Source organism: Oryzias latipes, chromosome 3 (assembly GCF_002234675.1).
Source record: "Oryzias latipes chromosome 3, ASM223467v1".
In the NCBI taxonomy this organism is placed as follows: Eukaryota; Metazoa; Chordata; class Actinopteri; order Beloniformes; family Adrianichthyidae; genus Oryzias; species Oryzias latipes.
Genome location: NC_019861.2, coordinates 10,234,228 through 10,255,583, shown reverse-complemented (window position 1 = coordinate 10,255,583; position 21,356 = coordinate 10,234,228). Strand labels below are relative to the sequence as shown.

General features: G+C 38.1%; 1 protein-coding gene across 2 annotated transcripts in view; it reads left to right on the top strand.

The window, feature by feature from the left end:
• The window catches only part of tspan4 (tetraspanin 4), a 287,641-nt gene that overhangs the window by 231,166 nt on the left and 35,119 nt on the right, over positions 1 to 21,356 (top strand). For both annotated transcript variants that reach the window (XM_011487843.3, XM_004066855.4), the window contains one exon: positions 17,269 to 17,370. In XM_011487843.3, the coding sequence (XP_011486145.1) occupies positions 17,269 to 17,370 (102 nt within the window). The remainder of the gene's footprint in view (positions 1 to 17,268; positions 17,371 to 21,356) is intronic.

Sequence of the window (21,356 nt, the reverse complement as noted above, 5' to 3'; positions counted from 1 at the left end):
AAATCTTCAGACTGACGCATCTGGCACCGACAACCATGCCACGTTCAAAGTCTCTTAAATCCCCATTCTTCCTCATTTTGATGCTCCGTTTGAACTACAGCAGATCATCTTGGAACCAGAATTACTTAGTTCTCACTGAGGATTTCTGGTTCCAACATGGTGATGTCTGTGTCACATGTATCACAAAAAAATGGTGACTGAGTTGACTTCATTTTGATGCAACTGGAAGTTAGCCATTTTCCATGGGTGACATCGAACTCACTCAATCGGGTTCTCATATACAGCCAATGTTTTTTACAAATGATGTACAAGAAGAAAACCGTTTTGATGCCTAATCTTTGATTGACGTTGTAATCTATCATCCCTTTAATTCAGAAAAAAGAATTATACAGAGAAGGAGATATTTTTGGTCATACATGCATAAATAATGTACACAAATGCTCATCAAGTCTGCATACGTTTTAACCAACATTCACAAGGAGAGTAGGACACGCTTTAGGTTGTGTGAGGCTATAAACCAAAAGCATGCACACCTATTTTTTAACTCGAGGTGATTCATTTGTTTCCACAGAAGATAGTGTGGACTATTTTGGCAGTGAGTGTGTAAACTGTTTTTGTCGTTCTTATTTTCAGGTGTAGGATGAGGGAAATACGTTTTTTTATTTTTAATTTGGTAGGATGTGGACCGACACCTGAGCTCAGCTTTTCTATGAGACCATAGCTTCTATCAGTTTTACCTTGGACAACAAAGCCTCTAGTATCTTCTTAGTCTGACTTTCAGGCAGCAGCTCGGGAGCTGCAGGGTAGAAATGGCACAAAAAAAAAAACTAAAAATCTCTAGGTAATGGCAGGAAATTTACTGTTGATGAGCCTCTAAATTACATCTTCACTTCCTGTTCTTCGAGTTTCTTTTGTTAAAAAACTGCTAAAGTTGGAGTTCTTTTTGTCTTGTTACCCCTTGCTTGAAAAAATGAGTTTACAAATAAATAGATAAAAAAACAGCCTGTCAAAAATAAAATACAGAATCTCCCGAAATTAAAAAAGAAGTGGGCTTTAATTTAAACTCCTGAGCAGATAATTGCACTTCAACTCCCAACCTGTTTGTCAGGCAGTAATTTGGCCACAGCCGATGCCGTTTTCTTACAGCAGTTGTCAACCAAAGTTGAAGGGATTTAGAAAGTTTAAAAAAAAAAACTTAGACTACTAAACACAATCAAAATTTGTGTATAACATTATATATGTATATGTTCTCACATATCATCAATACATTAGCAACGCAAAGAAGGGCATTGGTAGAGATTCCAGAGGAGCCAAATACCAACTCCTGGTTGACAGAACAGTCGCTCAAGACTGAAGGTCAAGACACACAGTGCACAGCCTGGATTGATTACAAAAAAGCCTATGACTTAATGCCACACACGTGGATCACTGAATGTTTGAAGCTGTACAACATCAACAGGACTCTAAGAGCTTTCATAGGAAACTCGATGAAGCTGTGGAAAACCACCCTTGAAGCCAATGGCAAGCCAATTGCACAAGTGTCCATCAAATGTGGGATATACCAAGGTGACGCTGAAAGATCCTGTGAGACTTCCAAATCCAGACTGATAGGACGGTAATGGCGAACCAACCAGACATTGTAGTGGTGGACAAAGAATGGAGGAAAGCCGTTGTGGTGGATGTGGCAGTGCCAAGCGATGGAAACAGCAGGAAGAAGGAAAATGAGAAACTGGAGAAATACCAGGGACTCAGAGAAGAACTGGAGAAAGCATGGAAAGTGAAAGTGACAGTGGTGCCTGTGGTAATTGGAGCACTCGGAGCAGTAACCCCCAAGCTGGAGGAGTGGCTACAACAGATGCCTGGAAAGACCTCAGACCTCTTAGTCCAGATAAACACTGTGTTATTAACAGCTAAGATACCCCTTGTGCTATCTAGTGGGGTCATCTGGACCCCACAAGATAGTACAAGGGATACTGCACAGGACCCTAGAGCTCCCAGGCCTCTGGTAGAGGACCTGAGCTTGGGTGAGAAACCACCTGCGGAAGGGTGAGAGGTTTTTTTTTTTTTTTTTTAATATATACTGAAACAATGAATAATACACATCCAAATAATAATTTAAAGAATGTATTTTCTTTTACATGTCCCTAGCATTTTCTTAATATATAAAACCATATCATGAAAGTTATTAAGGAATTTAAAACTTCTTAAAGATATGTACTATGTAACCAAAAATGAGCCAGTCATCCAGCTAAATGAAGTGTCAATGTCAAAGCACTTCCTTATTTATTGTGCTGTTAATGAGCCCCTTCCAGAACTGCTTCCTTTTTCATCCTTTCCTCACACCTTAATCTGTGCCTCTGCATAATTTAATCCTATTTACCTAAAAAAAATACAGAAAGGAATTAAAGGCGACACAACTGTAAGCTCAGCACATCAGCGCAGTCACCTGCAGCACTCAGATTGCACCAAAACCTCTCACTACAAAGGATCAAATGCATTGTGTGGGACTGAGTCATTGGTTGCCGGAGATCTGAAAGACCCTCCATGCAGTTGCTGCTGCTGTTCAATACAGGACTTCAAAATAAAGCTGCCCCTGCTCCTCCCAGCTTTCACCAAAGGGCTCCACGTATTTCTCCCAGGCGAAGGAAATAATTTAGTTTCAGCAGGATTCAAAGAATGAGCCGTGGTGAAAAGAAATGAAATAAAAACCTGAAGCATGATTGTGAGTAAAGTTAAGAGTGACGACTGAAAATGCAGCAGCTTAAGGGGGATATAACGTCAAATCATCAAAACAGAATCTCTTTGATATAAAACAGTTGACAGACGAAAGGCAAGCCGTGACAGCTTTGGAGAGAAGCACCTGTTGATGTCGATAGCTGCAGGCGAAAGACTTTCAGAGACATTCAGCTCAAAACAAAATCAACCCAAAAGGCTACGAAGCATCACCAGCAAATATAGTCATGCCATGATGCGATTCATTTTTGGGTGCGATTAATTCATTACGACTTGTAATTAATTAATCAATCTAATCTTGACCTTAATCTAACCTAATACTTGCTGTAAAAAGCCTCACTTTTAGGTATGTTCACTTTAATTTATGACATTGTGGTGCAGTGAAAGATCAAAACACAACTAGAGGAGTGAATTTATGACGTTTTTTTGTTTAACATACTTAAAACATTTACTTTTACACCATTAAGGGATATTTTTTTTATCTCGAACAAACAGTTAAGAAGAAGAAAAAAACATCCGGTCCAGAGTGTTCTAATTTAACACTTAACACATCCTTTTCTGAGCAATCCAAAAGGTAATGACCACTGTCTTCTTATTAATGCCATCATACATTGACATACATTATTACACATTTATTCACAGCAGCAGTGGGAAAGATATGAATTTTTTTAGAAGTTTCCTTAACCTGTTCGGTGAATTAGATACATTTCTAGGTTGCGATGCAGCCAAAGAGAGCGAGAGAAGAGAATAAGTAGGAGATGAGACCGGAGGAGGAACTGAACTATTTCGACTTTGGTCTTTGACTTTCTTAGTTGTGACTACACCAAAACAAGTGGGAAGAGGTGAACTTTACCTCTGAAATGATGGTTTGTTTAACTATGATTTTTAGAATATATACCACTCTCCCTCACTGCAGCATGGCGAGGTCGGTACAAACTCTGTGGGCAATGCGTCGCACCGCATATCAAAAGATAACAAGATTAAAGTACTGGTAATTGTTCTATTTTTTTCTATCACAGGTGGCCGCGGTATAAGCGGAATAATCAGAACTGAATGGACTTTGCGGTAATAACCATCCGACCAGATCAAGGCCTTTGCGTCGTCGTTTAATTTCTGATCATGGAAATCTCGTTGATCATTACGCCTTACATAATAGATCATAGTTCTAAATAAAAAACGAGATTAATACGATAGTAAAAAATGTACCTCGATAATTTGTCTATAATTAATTTATTGCATTTAACTGGATAAATTAACCCCCCCCCAAAAAATAAATAAATAAATAAATAAAACAAATAAATGTGAAGTTAAGGTATATTCAAATGAAAGATTATTAATAAAAAATGTCTCCTTCGGGGACCTGTAGAGGTTCAACATGTGGTTATTATCCAACATGCTATCTAAACGTGCAGCGCCTTGATTAAAGCTTTTCAGGCATCAGCCCTTAAAGCTGTGATTCTGAACAGCTTAGCCGCATTGATTGTCTACTCACATTTGCCAAGTTCACCAAGTGTTAATCAGGAACTGATTAGAAGCTGAGGATTGGAAAAGAGCAAGGATTGTAATTGATTTGCCCTGGCTAAGGACCGAGATTAGTCTTTTAAAGGGGAATGCTGAGTGCTTTAATAATTAAAGTATGTTATTACTGTTCCCCAGGACAGGATTAAAAGTCAGAGACAGAGCCCTTAAAGCCCTCAGACTTAGTTGCCTCATTCATTATCTCCCCAAATTTCCTTGTTTTAGGAAAAGTTTACAGAAACATGCAGATATTAGCCGATACGTTTTCAAGTTTAGGAATAATTCCTCAGAAGGATAGCAACTCCCTACACGCCCTATTTAGACTGCAAGGCAACACTTCCAGAGGGTGTGGGCTCTGTTTCCAGCAACGGGAAGGCTAGTCAGGATAAACTCTGTCAATAGTTGAATAGGATGTCCTTGAAAAAGACTGACTTTGGTTTCAGTTTGGTCGATTTTCAGGAATGTAACCCTGAGTCCCTCTGCAGAAGGATGAAATGGAAGTAATAGCGAGAAATCAGCTCTTGGCTATGAGCGTAGGCGCCCATTAGCAAAGGAAGGAGGGGGGGTTGAGGTACATTAAGAGAAGAGAGGGGAAGACATTTCACATTTGAAACTAATGGAACATGATTCTTTTCCTTTAGTAAAACAACATGTTTTTGATGATATTTTATGGTTTGATGCTGCCAACGTCACAGTGGAAGGCAATTCAAAATATAGTATATATGGGGCATTTAAAAGCCTAGATTTGTTTTCCAAAAAATGACCCTATAATCCGGGAGTTATATATAGATTCTGATTGTGCTTAGTGATGTTGAAGGGATTTTGAGAGGTACACAGCGCTCTGTCATAATCCCGGAATTGCGCCAACGCGACAAATGAGTAGCGTGACGTTTTTTATGTGTCACTGACGCTACATACACACTGCGCATGTGACGCATGTTCAAGAATGCATTTAGCTTGTGGTGTTCCCACTGGACAAGAAGGTAGGGAATTCTTCCTCTTCTTCTTTGTCTACTGTTTACTAGAGCACGCTCGCCAACTACAGCTGGAAGGGGTTTGGTGTGAAATATCAAAACGGTGTCAATCTTGTTAATGTCGTCCAGGCTGTTTCTTTCCCAGCTCTATTCTGATATACAAATGACTTGGTGTCATGGAATTCTGGTTGGACACAAACCGCAATTATGAATTTCCCTTCAATGATCAATTTTGGGGCGGCAGTGGCTTAAAGGGTTGAGCAGGTCGTCGAAGGGTCAGTGGTTCAAACCTCGCTCCTCCCAGTCAACCTTTGTTGTGTCCTTGGGCAAGACACTCCGTCCTGCGTGGCTGCACTGGTGTGTGAATGTGCATGAATGTCCCTGTGATGGTCAGAGGGTAGTTTGGAGTTAGCGCAGTCACAGTTATTTTTCACTTTTCGGCACATTTCGCCACACCAAATCCACTGGGTGCCCTTCCTGATACAACCGCGTATTTTCCGGGGACAGGGAGACTCAGATAGGCAGCAGAATGCGCAGGGTTTTCACTCATTGCACGCCCTGGAAGGAAAAAACCTGACTCCCTGTGCGCCTCACAAGGTTGGGAGTTAGCCAAGTCACAGTAACGTTTGTTTGAGTTGTATCAGTCTGTTTTTTTTTACATGTTGCTAAACAAGGGTGGTAGTTAAAGGTATTCTAAACCAGCTAATGTGTAGCGTCTTACAGACAAGCTCAAGAATTTCTATGAACACACTTAATAAAGACTGACTGATGGACCTTTCTCGCTTAATGCGCCTTATAGTTTTGTGTGCCTTATATATGAAAATAGCTTGAAAATAGTTCTGCTTTTTTCACTGAACTGAAATAATATGTTAAATTGTAATGGAAGGTTATCATCATATATACTTTGCTTTTTCTGTTCCTTTATCTCCCTCTTAGTTTGTGACTCTCTAGTTGATGCACCATTAATGGGAAGTCGTTGTTTAGAATAGAATAAATTGAGGCTTTTATCTTCCTATTTCCTCGGATGTCTTTCTTATCTATTTGTCTATCTCTTATTTTTCCTTCAGTCACACATGACCTTTTTTTGGGGGGGACAATTTTAGATCAAAGCAACCATTTTCTGTCCATCATACTGTCTTCAGCATGTCAAATCTGTTGGTGGTTTTACTGCATCTGGCCCCTTGGGGAGTTTGCTGTTACGTATTTTACTCCGTATTTTGCGTTTTGGCTCATCATGTACCGTTTTCCTGTTCACTCCTCCTTTTACGCACTTCTTTAGGCCTTTCTTGGATCTCCACTCTATTTCTCCCTATATACATCTCTGATCTCTCTTCTATCGCTGACATATAAATAATTGATGTCCATCTCTGACTCGCCTCGTGTAGTTAAAGGCCAACTGAAGTCCTGAGGATAATATCAGTATAAGAGTACAGCCGTTGCTGGAGTGCAGTCTTCTTGCTGTTCTTTTGCAAGATTCATTTTTCTAACTGGCCTACTTAGATTTGAAAAGGAGAAGTATTTTTCTTTTTTCTTTTCTACTTTAAAAAACTCATGGCTTTATTGCTTCTACTTAAACGCATCACACTACAGATGGCTTAGATGTTTCCTGCTGTTTGAGGTTTGACTCCAAACTGTAGTTTGTGCGCACAGTCAACATAAAAAAAACATTTTCATTTCATTTATGAATATTTCATCTTCATCTCCTTCAGACTCAAAATTGTAATTGATTCAAGTTAAGACTCTTATTCTACCAATCAGGTTTAATGAGAGGGTTCCATACCTGTAAAATTACATAATAAAAGTTGCAATAAAAAAAGCACCATCAGTTAATTGATACCAAGAGCTGGAGGATAAAAGCTGCATGTAAAATTGAGGCATGGCTTGTCAATAATTTCACTGTAGGAAATGATATTGCTATGAGAATTATAGCTGGGTGAGTTCATCTGATTAAAAAAGACAAACAACTGCAGCTTTTATGCGATCTTTCCCAGAGACACTTGGTGCGACTGTACTGTGTCTGTGCTTAGTCAGATTTAAAAAAAAGTACTTCAATCTGTAAAAGTTCTGGATGAATATTTTTACAACATTTTTTCTAACAGTGTAGATAGGGGGCAAAGTTATGCACTATTGATTTTTTGAAATAGAAGACTACTAAATGACTGCTATCATTGGAGAAAATACATAGGTAACAAATCCTTACTAAACCATTAATGAGTTTTCAATGACTTGTTAATACTAGTTAAAGAGTTTGTTAAGCATGTATATTGGCCCCTATTAGATAGCCAACATATACAAAGGCAGTTATTAATGTTATTATTGAGTTATTATTTACTTTTAACTATATGTTAAGGATTTCTGTTTTCAATTTTCATGAACACGCATTTAGTATATTACTTACCAAAGTCTTATTAGTTATCAGTTATGGTTTATAAAGGTTACTGAGACATTATTTTAAAGTTGTAATTATTTCTCGTTAATTAAATGAGGAACATTTTCAGCTTTACAATAAATAAAACAACATACATAATCCAATACTTAACTAATACGTTAACTGACACTATATAGATTATCTGCTGCTGCGCGGCGTTCACTTGCTGCTCTGTATGCTCACCTCCACTTTAATCTCGCGAAATTACGAGTTTTTTTCTTGTAACTTTACGGTTTAAAATCTTGTAATTTTACTTTTTTTTGGTGGCCCTAAAACTCGTAAAAGTTGTACCGAATAGTTTGAAACTGAATTGGGTTTTTTTCCGCCGATAGTATAAAAAAGTCCTCATTTCCGTTGTGCTGCGGTTATGTCGTTGTGTTGCGGGTAATTTCGTTGTGCTTCGGGTAATGCCGTTGCGTTGTTTCTTTTGTATGTAGTGTGAGCCCTGTAGGCCACCGTAGAACAGCATTATACAACAATATACAAACCCATGGTGTTTGGACACTTTTTGTGAAAAACAAAATGGATAAAATAAGGCCATTGTTCTTATTGATATATTTAATTATTGGCTAGCTATAGAAAAAATCATAAATCTTTACCAAACTGTTAACTGTCATTTAACAATTCATTTGCAATTAATTAACTAGCAGTCTGTCGATAATTGGATAAATCTATGCAGTTATTCCCCATTTCATTCTTCTTCATCTCTTTCATTTTTAATGTCTTAGTGTTTCTTTTTTAAAGGTAGTGTGTGCTTGAATTTTATTTGCATCTACAAGTATTAAACAAATAAAGTTGTACATTGGGTGGTGTTGTTTGTGAAAACTGTGAATTTGTTTTCTTTGGATTGATCACTGAATACTGCACGTTATGGAACAACTTTCGATTTTTGGAATAAAGGCCTTGTCAGTGAAAACCAATTCAATATGAGCGTACATGTGAGACTGTCTGAGACTGAGCTACGGCCCAGGCGACACATTCAAGTGTCAGAGCTGTGGAAAACACAGCAGTTGTGTGCTTGATGTCTATTGGATTCTGTGAACGTTTCTCAGAAAACAAGATGGAAGAACTTCCCATGGATCCATAGGTAAATCAGATCAACACACATCTTATTTAGTTTTTATACAGTTTGTTTCACAAATTTACTAATGTTCACCAACAAGCCGTTGGTGAAATCTAGTGTACACCTGCTGTGCTAGGATTATAGTTTACTGTCAATTCAAATTCTCTCTGATAATATCTGATAATATTATTAAAGCATTCCCAGAGTTCTTTTTTTTAGCCAAAATTAAAAAGCTAGTGTCATTTTCTAGGACATAGATTCTGTAGAGTGGCGGTTTTGAGCCATGATGCTAACTCAAACAAAGAATATGAAGAGATATATGACACAAGATGACATTAAAAACACCATTTTCATCAGAGTGGGTCTTTAAAGTTACATTTTGCACCTTAAAGGGCCTTTATCATGCTATTCTTAACCCTTGTGCGATTTGTGGGGTCTAGATGACCTCACTCCCAACGTTAACGTGCCTCTCTAAGGCACGTTAACGTTGGGAGTTGGGTCATCTGGACCCAATAGACAGTGCGCTGAACCTTTTTTCTTCAATGATTTGTGGTCTTTGTGAACCCCACAAGATAGCACAAGGGATATGGCTTTTTATAATAAACAATATCCATGCATGAAATAATATATTACCGTTGGCAAACAAAAGAACAATTTTTGTATTAAATATTTCTTATTTTCTTGAGCTCTCTTCCAACTAGGAAGTAAGACGACTCGTTCTCTGGCCTCATCCTACAGCCGGTCTCAGCAGCGTTTCTGCGTGTCACAAAAACAACATTCAAACTTTTGCAAAGATGGATGTTCATGTAAAATAAAAGCATTTTTGCAGATCACTGCTAGCTCCAAGGAGAAAGTGGGTGTGTATGTTAGCTTGGGGGCAGGGCCGGCAGCACAGACTCTTCCTGGAAGGGGCGGTTCCTCACTGGTCTACGTCACAATAGCCGCTGTTATATGTGCAAAATATCTTTATCGGATCAATGGTCGGATTAAAAATTTAACTGTGTACATGAGCCCAGAAACACTTTTTCTGATTATAACAAACGTTCACATGCTAACCCTTTCGGTCGGAATAAATCATTGGGGCATGCGCAGTAGTCTTTGAAATACCGGAAGAGGAAATGAGTCCCGCTGTAAACAAACCAAGATGCCACATACATTCATGCTGCAGCTCGGTAATATACGAGACGATCTTCTAAACATGCTTTTATTAATGTTATGAATATTATAAAGTGCCTGTTCTCTTACGATTTTATTTTTAATCCGTGTGGTCAGTCCTTTTTTTTGTGGAAGAAGGGAGGTGGAAGAAGGGTTAAGAGAAGGCCAACACGCGCTAACAACATCAGCCTTGTTTGATGAACAAAAAATCCATGCGGGAAATGCCGCAATCTGCATCTTGGCTGCATGTAAATATGTGGGAATAACATCAGTTTTTATTTTTAGCGGGACACGACTGGAAACACAAATCCACTTGATTGTTTGAACACGGTTTCTAAGAGCGGCAGGACGGAAGCCTAACAAAGCACCCGTAACAAACATGTAACATAGCACCAGCGCCCTGTCCACAAACACAAAAAAGACATTTTGATCCGAACGAGTCTGATCGGGGCAGAGTATTCCGAACGGTGTGTTTACATGACGCATTTTTCTTCCGATCAGGCATTCTTTCTGATTACTTTTGTCCATGTAAATGCAGCTAATGTAAGAACGCGCTAAGAGAGCAGGTTTTTAGAGGAATACTCAGAAATGCGTGAATGGATGAAAATACCGCTTTGGGGTTGTTTTTGTGAGGAATTAACATTATATTACACTCGTAAGCTCAAAATGCTGATTTTGCATGATATAAATGGTAAATGGCGTATACTTATATAGAGCTTTTCTACCTACAAGGCCCAAAGCGCTTTACAGTCACAGACTCATTCACCCAGTCACACACACATTCACACACTGGTTACGGCTCTGCTGCCGAACACTGATGCCAACCTACCACCAAAGGCAAGGTGGGCCCTTTAACAGGCAGTGAGTAGATGTGATTTAATGTTTGATCTTTCCAATTTCCTAAAAAAACAAATGATCTCACGAACAAATAAAAAGAACATAACACATCTGTTTACCGTATCAGGCTTTTTGCGCCACTGATCAGATATGATGCCAAATGATCATCTGGTCAGTTTGACTTTGTTACCTGCGTCTGCTGTTGCCCAGTTATTGTTTGTCCTAATTAGTTAAGTTAAACAAAGTCCTAAAATCTGTTGGAACAGGGGTACAAATCAGAACTTCCTTCAAAACACTAAAATCCACACACTGGACCAAACCCCAAACGAAAGCAATGGAAAATGTATTTCCTCTTCTTCTTCACACTTAGAGTTATTGTTTAACAAGAAAAGATAATATATGCCTTTATTGTCACTGTCCTGTTGGAAAATTAAACAATTAAATATAATGAAAGTAAAATACAAAAAATATCAATATGTACAATATGCGCAGAGAACGACACTTTACCATATTAACAAGACAACCACTACATGTATTAATGTAAAACTTCAAAGTGTTTAACTCTAAAGCTACATTCACGCCGCCCCCACATCATGAGTTTAAAGAAAACTCTAACTAAACGTACTGTTTTTCAAAAAGACATTGAACTGACTAGAACTGTGAAGCGTTCACCGCCAGCTTGTGAAATTCGTGCCGATTTCCTTCCGTCTCCATATGAAAAGTTGGGAATTGATTCATAAAGTGTCTTATTTGTTCTCCAGGGCTTGGCATCCAGCCGCCAGCTGTGTCATCCAGCTTTGTTCAGCAAAATTTCCCGACATTGGTCTTTTGTTGGATTACAGCGCGCTTGCATTATTTGAGTACAGTTTCTTTTACAGTACAAAGCAGGCTGCTGTAGGGACGTCTGTGCTTTGATGCTAGAAAACACTGATGTCATTAACAATTAATGGACTGTAAGCCAAACACACAGCTCTTCTTTCCCCAGAGCTGGAAGCTCAGTTTTCCACCAGCCGCTACTCAACCCCGCCAGAGCAGCAATGACCTTTAATAGATTATAATGCAGCCTTGAGCAAACAGAATGACATTTCCAAATGTTTTTGAGTTATTCTTTATTTTTGTACGTTTTTTTTTTTTGCCTTTCAGTCTACTCTTGCAGTTGTCCCATTCAAACCTGTATTTATTTCCAGCTCTACAAGGTAACACGGTGGCTACAAAAGAGCAGAGATCCTGAAGGAGATTTAATCAAGTTGGATGTCGTTCAATGCCTCAAATGCATTAGTAAACTAGAAGGAAATATAAAACGAGAGCAGAGGATTGGAGTAAAAACTCAAAAATATCATGTTAAAATGTTGTTTTTTGCTAAATGAAGGCTATTCTCTGTAGTGCATTTTGCAAATAAGTATTTAAGGATGCATTGAGTCCTTCAGTTTCTCACCTACCTAAAAAGCTTTTAGGTAGAGATGCTGCAGATCAATGCTATTGATGCTTATAATTGAGAGTAACAGCAGCTTGTAAGGGATTTGGGAGCTTTTGTCTGTTTATAAAACAGCTAAACCTTGATTTTTTTCCTGTTTTGTTTAAATACTTCCATTTTAGGGTGATTGTCAGATTTTTAGGTGAATTTAATCATCCTCACCTGTGATAGCACTCATCTCAAATTTGGTTGTCTTCCAATTCAAAGCTTGCTGAAATAAGGATTATTTTTCCCCATCTTCCCCATCTAAGTTCAGACTACTTACCAGAGATAAAAGCTTTACTGTGGCCCGCAGCAACAAGCCTGCTATAGGACGTTTCCTATAGGCACAACTGAAAGAGAGGAAGCTCCCACGTTAAGGCCGTGCCACACAGCCATGACGTACATTTTGCGAATATTGCACAGTCGAATATCGGTCATCATGCATATGCAATGGAAAAAGTGAGAAACGTTGTGGTCTTTATGTGAAAATTTCCCAGATGTATCTCAAATGAATCATGTTAAAACCACAGAAGAGGTATGAATAAACCGCGCAAAGAAAACGTAAATCAACATAGAACATGAACCGTGCGTTATAATTGCGCGGCATCGATTACATTCTTTGAACATGATATGTGCACCGTATACACGGTATAAAGTTAAACATCGGGGGTACATGCATGAAAAGTCTGTTAAACATGTGTGGAATGATCGTGGAAAGTGTAACCTCTTGCAATCGGACTTGTGAAAGGGCCAATGAGTATATAAGTTCACTGCACCTCCTGCCAGCTGTTGCTGCTGCTGTGGGCACATCAGGATGCCAGAAAGCTTTGATACAACCACCTTTGAAAACCTTAATGCTTCCACTGAGTTTATTTGAACTTGAACCCCAAAAAGACCTGCTCATCAGTCAGGGTTTTTTTTTTTTTTGTATTGTCTTGTTCCATCTTTGATCTTCAATTCGATAGTGAGCTACCAAACTACATGATCCTGAGATCCTAATACTACCACCTTCAATAATGTGTCATCCGCTGCATCAAACCTCTCAACTACATCACCACCAAGAGACTTTTAGATGCAACTCAATAGGACTCAGACATGCAGCCTCGTTTCCTGTTTTGTATTGCTTAAATGTTTTGTTTTGTTAATACAATCAATTCCATCTTACTTTCATTGCTGCCTTGTGTTTTCATTTACACACCTTGGGTTCACTGAGATGACTTATTCTGAGTATGTCAAATAGCACCTAGCCCTATTATTGCGTAAGAGTTACGCATTAATTGCGTATAACAAAAAAAATTAGGGGCAGTGGTTAGCGCTCTTACCCCACAGTAAGAATTCCCCAGTTGGACCTGAAACAGAACATCAATGGGGGACCTCTCTGTGTGGAGTTTGCATGTTCTCCCCGTGCATGCGTGAGTTTTCTCCAAGGTCTCTGGCTTCCTCCCACTGTCCACAAACATGCTTCATAGGCTACTCTGTGTGCATGGGTGTGTTATTGTGGCTCTGTCCAGGGTGGCAGAGGAAGAACGGGAAAGTAAGGGGCATGTAGTATCCGCTCAGCCAATAAGAGCACGTTAGAGGAAGGACAAGGGCGAGTGCAGGCCATACAATGCCACTCACAAATTTACTTACTTTTGTTATCGCGTGAAAACATTTGACCTGGTGATGAATTATGGATGGACTGATGGACTGGATAGCAATCCTCTAAGATTTCTGAGTAAAAATGTTTCCCCCCAGTACTTTCCGTTTGCCTGTTGATAAATATGTCCAAATGTCAAAATACATTGAACTATTACACATAAATAACATCAAGTGTGGTCTTTAATTAAAAGTTTTATTGTTTTGGAAAAAGTCCAAAGCAGCATGGTCCTGTGTAAAAAGGGATTTCTTCTAAGACTTTGATTCATACGCGTTTCTTGTGTTCGTCATTCGTTGATGTGCGCAGATTTCTGTCGAGGGTTTCGGCCAGTGGTTTTTTTTGTAAATTCAGTTTTGAGGTGTCCAAAACATTTGCATGTTTAACGTGTTTATACTCAATTACCATGTAATTCTTAAACAATTGTCCGTGAATCTTGCAAGATGCACATGTCCATGTATGTCTAACAGACTTTTTACGCAGGTACCACCGATCTATCATTTTTATAGTATGTATGCGGTGCATATATCACCTTTGAATTGCGTAATTGATGCACATTTGTAAAAATTTCACATAAAGACCACAACTTTTCTCACTTTTTTTCATATATGATCATGTATGACCACTTTCATACTGTGCAATATGTGCAAAATATACGTGGCTGTATGGCCCTGCTTTTAGCACCAAAACTGCGATCAGGTGTTTGCCTGGTAATGAGTCCTTCACAGCACAGTGGAGGATTTTTTCACACCCCCACACTGCAAAGTCGTTGCTATTTGAAGACAAATGAACAAAAACGGTCCATAAAACATAAATTGCCTTTTTTAATTCATTTAATATATACCACGACATCTCAATCAAATTCCGAACGTTACCTGACAGTTTGACAGATCATTCACTCAGAAAGGATTTGTTCTCCTTAAAAATAAACACCTGTTAAAGTCTGCATTTGTGTTATCTTTGTCTGATAAAGACCTTTGAGCAATGATTTTTTTAACATTAAAAATACAGAAAGAAAGAAAGAAAGAAAGAAAAAAAAGATTATTTTTTAGATTGATTTTCAAAAAACTTTAATAAATCACATTAAAATAAAGACTCAGAGTACATTAAAAGAGAAATAAGGCCTGAAAAGGTACCCCATTGGGGAGCAACAAAAAAAAAACAGTATGTAGCCAGTAATCCATTAGAATTGAAACACTATGTTTTATCCTCCCCGATAGTACACAGATTCTTCCAGAGCCCACATATTTTTGAACTTTTGAAAGTCGTTGATCAACTTAAAATAAGCAAATTCAACATTCACACAATTTTTCAGAAGAGAAAAAAACATAAAAGGAACATCCACACACCCAAAGGAGAGTAACCGACTTTTCCTTGTTAACCAGATAGCAGGTTTGGCTGTTGCAAAAATAAAATTGAGAATGGTGTGTACGTGTTTCCTTCGGACCGTATACTTGAGGCCAAAAACGAACAATGGGAAGGAGGACACCTACCCAAGCCTGAGATACCAGTCTTCCAAGACTGTGAACAAACCCCTTAGCCTGTCACACTCAGTTACCAAATGTGCCAGAGTTTCAGATGTCCCACAAAATTCATATTTGTCTGATTGAGCTGGAACAAAGTGTGCTTTGTATCTGTTTGTAGCTTTGGCTCCATGTACAATTCTCCATTGGAGATCAGCTGCATGTTTTTCAACAGGCAACTTGTACAGGGACCGCCAGTGTCCTTTTGGAGTGTGGCCTGTTCCAAAAACCTTAGTCCACTTGGAGGCATCCATGTCTTTAAACGATTGCAAATGTCGAATTTTCACACACATGGTGTAGAGTGTCTTCTTTAACATGGTCTCAAACTCCCCATCTCCTGCACTACTCCAGCTATGGCTCCTCTGTCCAATCCTCGAAAGAAAGAAAAAAAGAAAGAAAGAAAGAAATCAGAGACCCGAAATGCAAAGGAAATCAGGACTTACATGCCTTTTTCTCACCACTCTGAGCGAGAGAGAGCTGCAGATAATTCCGCATTTGAAACGGTCACGTCTAAATCCACAGAGCGCTCGGGCACCCTGGGCGTGGCATGTGAACAGGGCTCATTCTGATCAATGACTGTGACCTTAGCAGACACACCATCGCAAATCAGAAGCATCCAGAAAAGTCCGCCCTGCACACAGTCGCATTGAAGACACAGGTTGGTCCATTTTGCTGTGACCGCTCAATGTCCATTTCTCTGAAACAGCCTAGCAATCAGGAGGTCCTTCAGGAAAATAAAAATTCTAAGTAAAATACCTGCCACAGTAAAAAAAGAAGAGTTAATGCAACACTTAAAGAGTTGATTTTAACTCGGAGCCAGAGAACATATGGTCCTTATCTACAGTACAGAACGTTAAAGTGACACTGCACATAGTGTTGAATTTTTAGAGTTAACATAACTCTTTTGGGTGTTAATAATTGACAGTATCTGTACAACTTTTACACTAATAAGTGTTGAATAACCCCCGCAGAGACATTTTAACTCCGACCATTAACACCAACACTTGGAAAATGGGGGTGGGGCCTTTCACTTACACAGAGTCCGATCAGTTTGACTCCAAAGATATGACACTGGGGAATCAGGCTGCTGTCACCTGAGGTGGCCCAAAAAAACCGACTTTTTGGGACATAACTAGTTTCCCGAAAGAAAGAAACAAAAGCTGATATTAAACTATTATAGATCACCTGCGGTCCACATAAAGGTCGATTTTGTTTCCCTTCTGCTTTTGTTAATGTTTTGTTGCTATGGTAACTGAAGTGTTAGGGTCACAGAGGGGAACCCATTGTTTATTTGTGGGTGGTTGGCACCATGAGGGAGGACGGCTGTGAGCCCCTTTGACCTGCAGATCTGTGTGTTCTGGATTGCATGAGGCAAAGACGTATCCACCAAAGACGGTACTTGTTCACCACATTGATAGTAACTCCGTTTTTAAATTGTGTGATGTCAGAGGATTTTGCTTTTAAACTATTGTTTTATTTTTGCTTTCACCGTCCCGGTCAGATAAAAATTTATTTTTTGCCTCGATGGGAGGATTTTCTTATTAATTTTGTTTCGTTGTTTTTTTTTTTTTAAGTTAGTCCACCTGCAATCAGCTGGTAAAAAGTGTTTTTTGTGTGTCTGCTGGGAACACAATTATTCATAGCTTTCTGAACCTTTTTTTGTCAACAAAACAAAAAAGGTGCAGAAAACAGAAATGCCAAAGAAGTGATCTAGCAGAAACAGTTCACTTCTGTCAGATGGTGCTGCTATTTTCCTTGAGAATGTATGTGGTTGTTTGTCACCACTTGAATCCAAAATGATTTACTCCCACCCAAAGAAAATGGAACCAAGCTGCTTATCTGATGCAGAGACGTCTCCCATCATTTTTAATGAAAACTCACTCATATGACGAAGTGATGTTTGTTGAATTATTGAATTTTTTGGTTTGTTTTTTTGTTTTCTCAGATTGATCAGCATGCACAGAGGGATCTGAAGAAAGGCCTGCAGCTTTTCGGCACCGAAGGCAACGTGGGTCTGACCAACGCCTGGATGATAGTGCAAACTGATGTAAGGCAATAAAACATGGGTGTTAAAAATGTCATATGGCGCTTGAAAAAACAGAAAAAATACATATGGCTCATTGAGGTACAAGGCCATTTATCAAGACCAGTCAAACAGAATCCCGTCACAAGCAGAGATACATGACATGAGACTACATTATTTATTATAAAAGGCTTAGCTGCGGCCTGGAGCATGTTGTGAGCTGTTACCATAGTGAAATGAGACTTTTTACTTTAGAGATTTTCTTTATTTAGTGTAATTTTCCCAATTTATATCATCTGGCAGACATATTTGGGGTCAAACAAAGCTTATATTGGTTTTAGGTTTATGCCAGTTTAACATGTTTGCCATTTAAGGAAAACAAAAACAAAAAAAAACATAAATACTTGAACACAGGGGTCTCCTACCCATTTGGGCTTGTTTGTTATGGAGCAAAAACCAGATAGAACCGCCAAATTCCATTTTGCCATTTAAAATAGTTCAATTTATTGATGTTTTTGTGTCTATTATGCCATTCACGTTTAAATGTAGCTTTTTAAATTATCAGAATAATTAAAATAAAATAATATGTTACTGTGTATAACAACGTCTTTTTACTTTTGACAGCAGCACCTAGAAGTTCCTTTCAAAATAAAACACAGCATTTGTCAAATAAGATCCTCCTGCTACAGCAAAATGTATTTGAATTAAAAATACCTCTTATAAACACCACAACATTGGTGTAGAATGATTTTTTTTAAGCATTAAAACAAAATGCGAAAAATGCATAAATAAAAACATAATAAACCACACTGAAAGTGAACTAAATTTCTTACCATAATTTTACCCAATAAACTCACAAAATGAATGACAAAATGTATGAACTAAAAACAAATGAACCACCACTTTAAAACGTTCATATATTTAGGTGGTTAGCATTTTCTCTCCAAAGAGTCACAAAGGAGAAAGAAAAGTGGCTCCAGAGCCTCAGGTTGCAGACCCACGCTTTAATTTTTCGTAGTTATGTTAAAATAACAAGTTTAAATAGAGATTCTACATGTTAAAAGAAAAACAAACATAAACTCTGAACAAATTTAGAAAGTTCCTTTTTCCAATTATAAATGATATGCAGTTTACTGCACAAAACTGTAGTTATATTCATATAATTAAAAGCATAGGATGAAAAAAAAATAGTCTTTTGAGATTTTCAAGCAAGAGATTGTCCTTGCACTTTAATACCGACTTCAACTCTTAATAGTCTTATTCATTTTCCACAAATACATAATTCTAATAAATATGTTGAATCTTGATAAATGAATTCTCATCAAGAAAAAGGAAACCTATTAATATTCAACACGACCATGATTTAAAAGGGACGGCTCGGGCTACTTTATGAGGAAAAATGAGCATCAATAAAGAACTATAACACTAAAATTATAGTTAATGTCACAAAGAAAAAATATATTGAATTAGGTTTTAGACGTAATGAGTTTTTGCTTGTTGACCTTTAGTGGCATAAAAATGTGCTCTTTATATATATATATATATATATATATATATATATATATATATATATATATATATATATATATATATATATATATAAAAGACTGTTTCCCAATTAGATATCCTAACCTGACAGAGATTAAATAAAATGTTAGGGCCATATCTATTAATATGTACCGCTATACAGTAACTCCAGCCTTGGTGTTCAAGCAGCCAATTTTAGTGTAAAAAATCTATGTAAACATGCAGAAACCCGCGTTTCGGGCCTTTGCGTTCAAAAGTCTCAAGTTAATGTGTAGCTATGCAAGTTTTTACAACTGTACGCACAACACGGGTGGCTACTCTGGACTTGAATTTGGATATGACGATCCAATCATAATTACGTTGTTCATGTTGCAGTGTTGTTCCAAGTCGTTTGCTCGTTTCTCCAAAATATCGACCATGTTGTTTCATTGTTCTTTCTGGACTCAAAGCCTTCCAAACTCCTCTGCTAGCTCTAAAATGGGTGCTAGCTCAGCTTTCATGACTGTAACGCATGCAGTCAGGTCTTTGAGCGCCTTTTTCTATGTCTCTGTTCTCACTCGTTGCTTGGTTTTTCTTCTGGGCCATGGTCAGCTCTCTGTGACTCGCTGTCGTTGACCCAGAACCAGAAGGAAGCTATTGAACATGCATTGCTAGTTAAACCAGTTGAACTTTGACCAATAAGGGACTCAAATTTGGTACCGCGTAAAGAGCGTCCCTTTTATTTCACGGATAAGCCAACTATTTGAAAATTGATCATGGAGGAGAAATTAATAATTGCGCTTCTTCCCAGCTGAAGTTGTATGACATCGAGTCTTTCATATATTGGAATAGAGCTGTGAAATAAAAAGCCTGGAGCAAAAATCACATGATTTGCACCGCTTTTAATATTTTGCGCCAAACTTCTTCCAACTGTATGTGGCGGACATGCGCTGGTAAAGAGAGAAGAAGAAGAAGCCCCTCCCTGTTTGTTCAGTGTGAACACTGTGGGGTAAATATTAAATTCAAGAACCCGGGTTGTTGCGCGTTCTCGAACACATGTCCGATGCCAGGTGTGAACATAACTTGTCCGTCACATAACTAATAAATTGTTTATCTTTAGCCCCAAATGTTGCAAATTTTTGCGCAGACTGAACTTTGGGATTAATGTAGCATAAATGATAGTTGACTTTTTCAACTCTGGTTGATGTTTGGGCTAAAATTGTGTTTGAGTTTTGGTTACATCACAAATCAAACATTAAATACTATTTTTTTTTTTTTACTTTTTTGGGTAAAGTCTTGTTATATGTCATGTTTCCAGTTTAAAAAAGATTTCTCTTCATTTCTGAATCCCAAAAGCTAAACCAAGCACAATTAACTGTGACCTCATGGCAACAATAGTGGTGTTTCCATTGACTGAAATCGTCCAAATTTTTGATCTTAGGATAATAAATTTGCCTAATGGAAACATGACGATTTCGGAAAACAAAATTCATCCAAAAGAAGTTATTGCGCTTGGAGAAGGTGGATTTCTGATTCACATATTTCCCAAATTGAAATAGAAACACTTTTTTCGAATTAAATGGGTCATGTGACCAACAACTGGATGCTATGCGCTTCTTGGTAGGAACTGGCTGCCTTGGGCGCCACAGGAGGCCCCACAGCATTACAAGCTCATCAAAAGTTGAGCGTGTCTTGCGGAATTGTTGGACCCACAGCTCCTCTGCTAAATCACTAACCACGATTTCCCAAAATCCCTTCATCCGTAGCCGCTCCCACGTGTAAGGAACTTGCCACTCCATGGCCTGAATAAGACGCCGACATCTCGTTTGATAGATGATGATGAGCGCTAGTGCCGTGGCAGAAATTTGAATGAATCTGCTGTAAATCAAAGCATTGTTTCGTCAAAGTCTTCTTGAATGACGCATGAGTTGGTTTGTGTTCATTCACATAATTATGATTTGATGGAAAAAGTAAAATCGTAAATTTCTATTTTACTTTGGCATTTCTAGCATTTCAATAAAATTTGAAACACAGCTTGAGTTGTGGGTAAGACTTTGTAGAAGACTTTGAAATGATTGTTTGAGTTTTCAAAATGTGATTACACATTTGGGTTGTCATACCATATTTGTTGAGTTAAATCAGTTTTGAACATGCCAAAAAGAATGACTGGCTCTGAGGTGTAACTGTGTCGCCGAAGGTTGAGCAGCTGTTTAACGGTTAAGCAAGACCTTTAACTCCACATTACATTCAATTGTAGAAAATTTACTTGTGCAACTCTTCAGAGAAAATGTATACATTTTTTACCAACGTACACAGCCAGTGAGTTTTTGAATCTTGTCTCAAAATGTTGTTATTTTAGTTTGTCAAAAAAAAAAAAAACTTTCTAAAAGTTTATGAGACTTTGACAAATTTTTGTCCAAATTGTATCAGGTGCTGGTCAACCCCTCAGTCCCATACCGATCACTAGGAAGTATAAAGTATAAACCAGACATATTAAAGGTTTA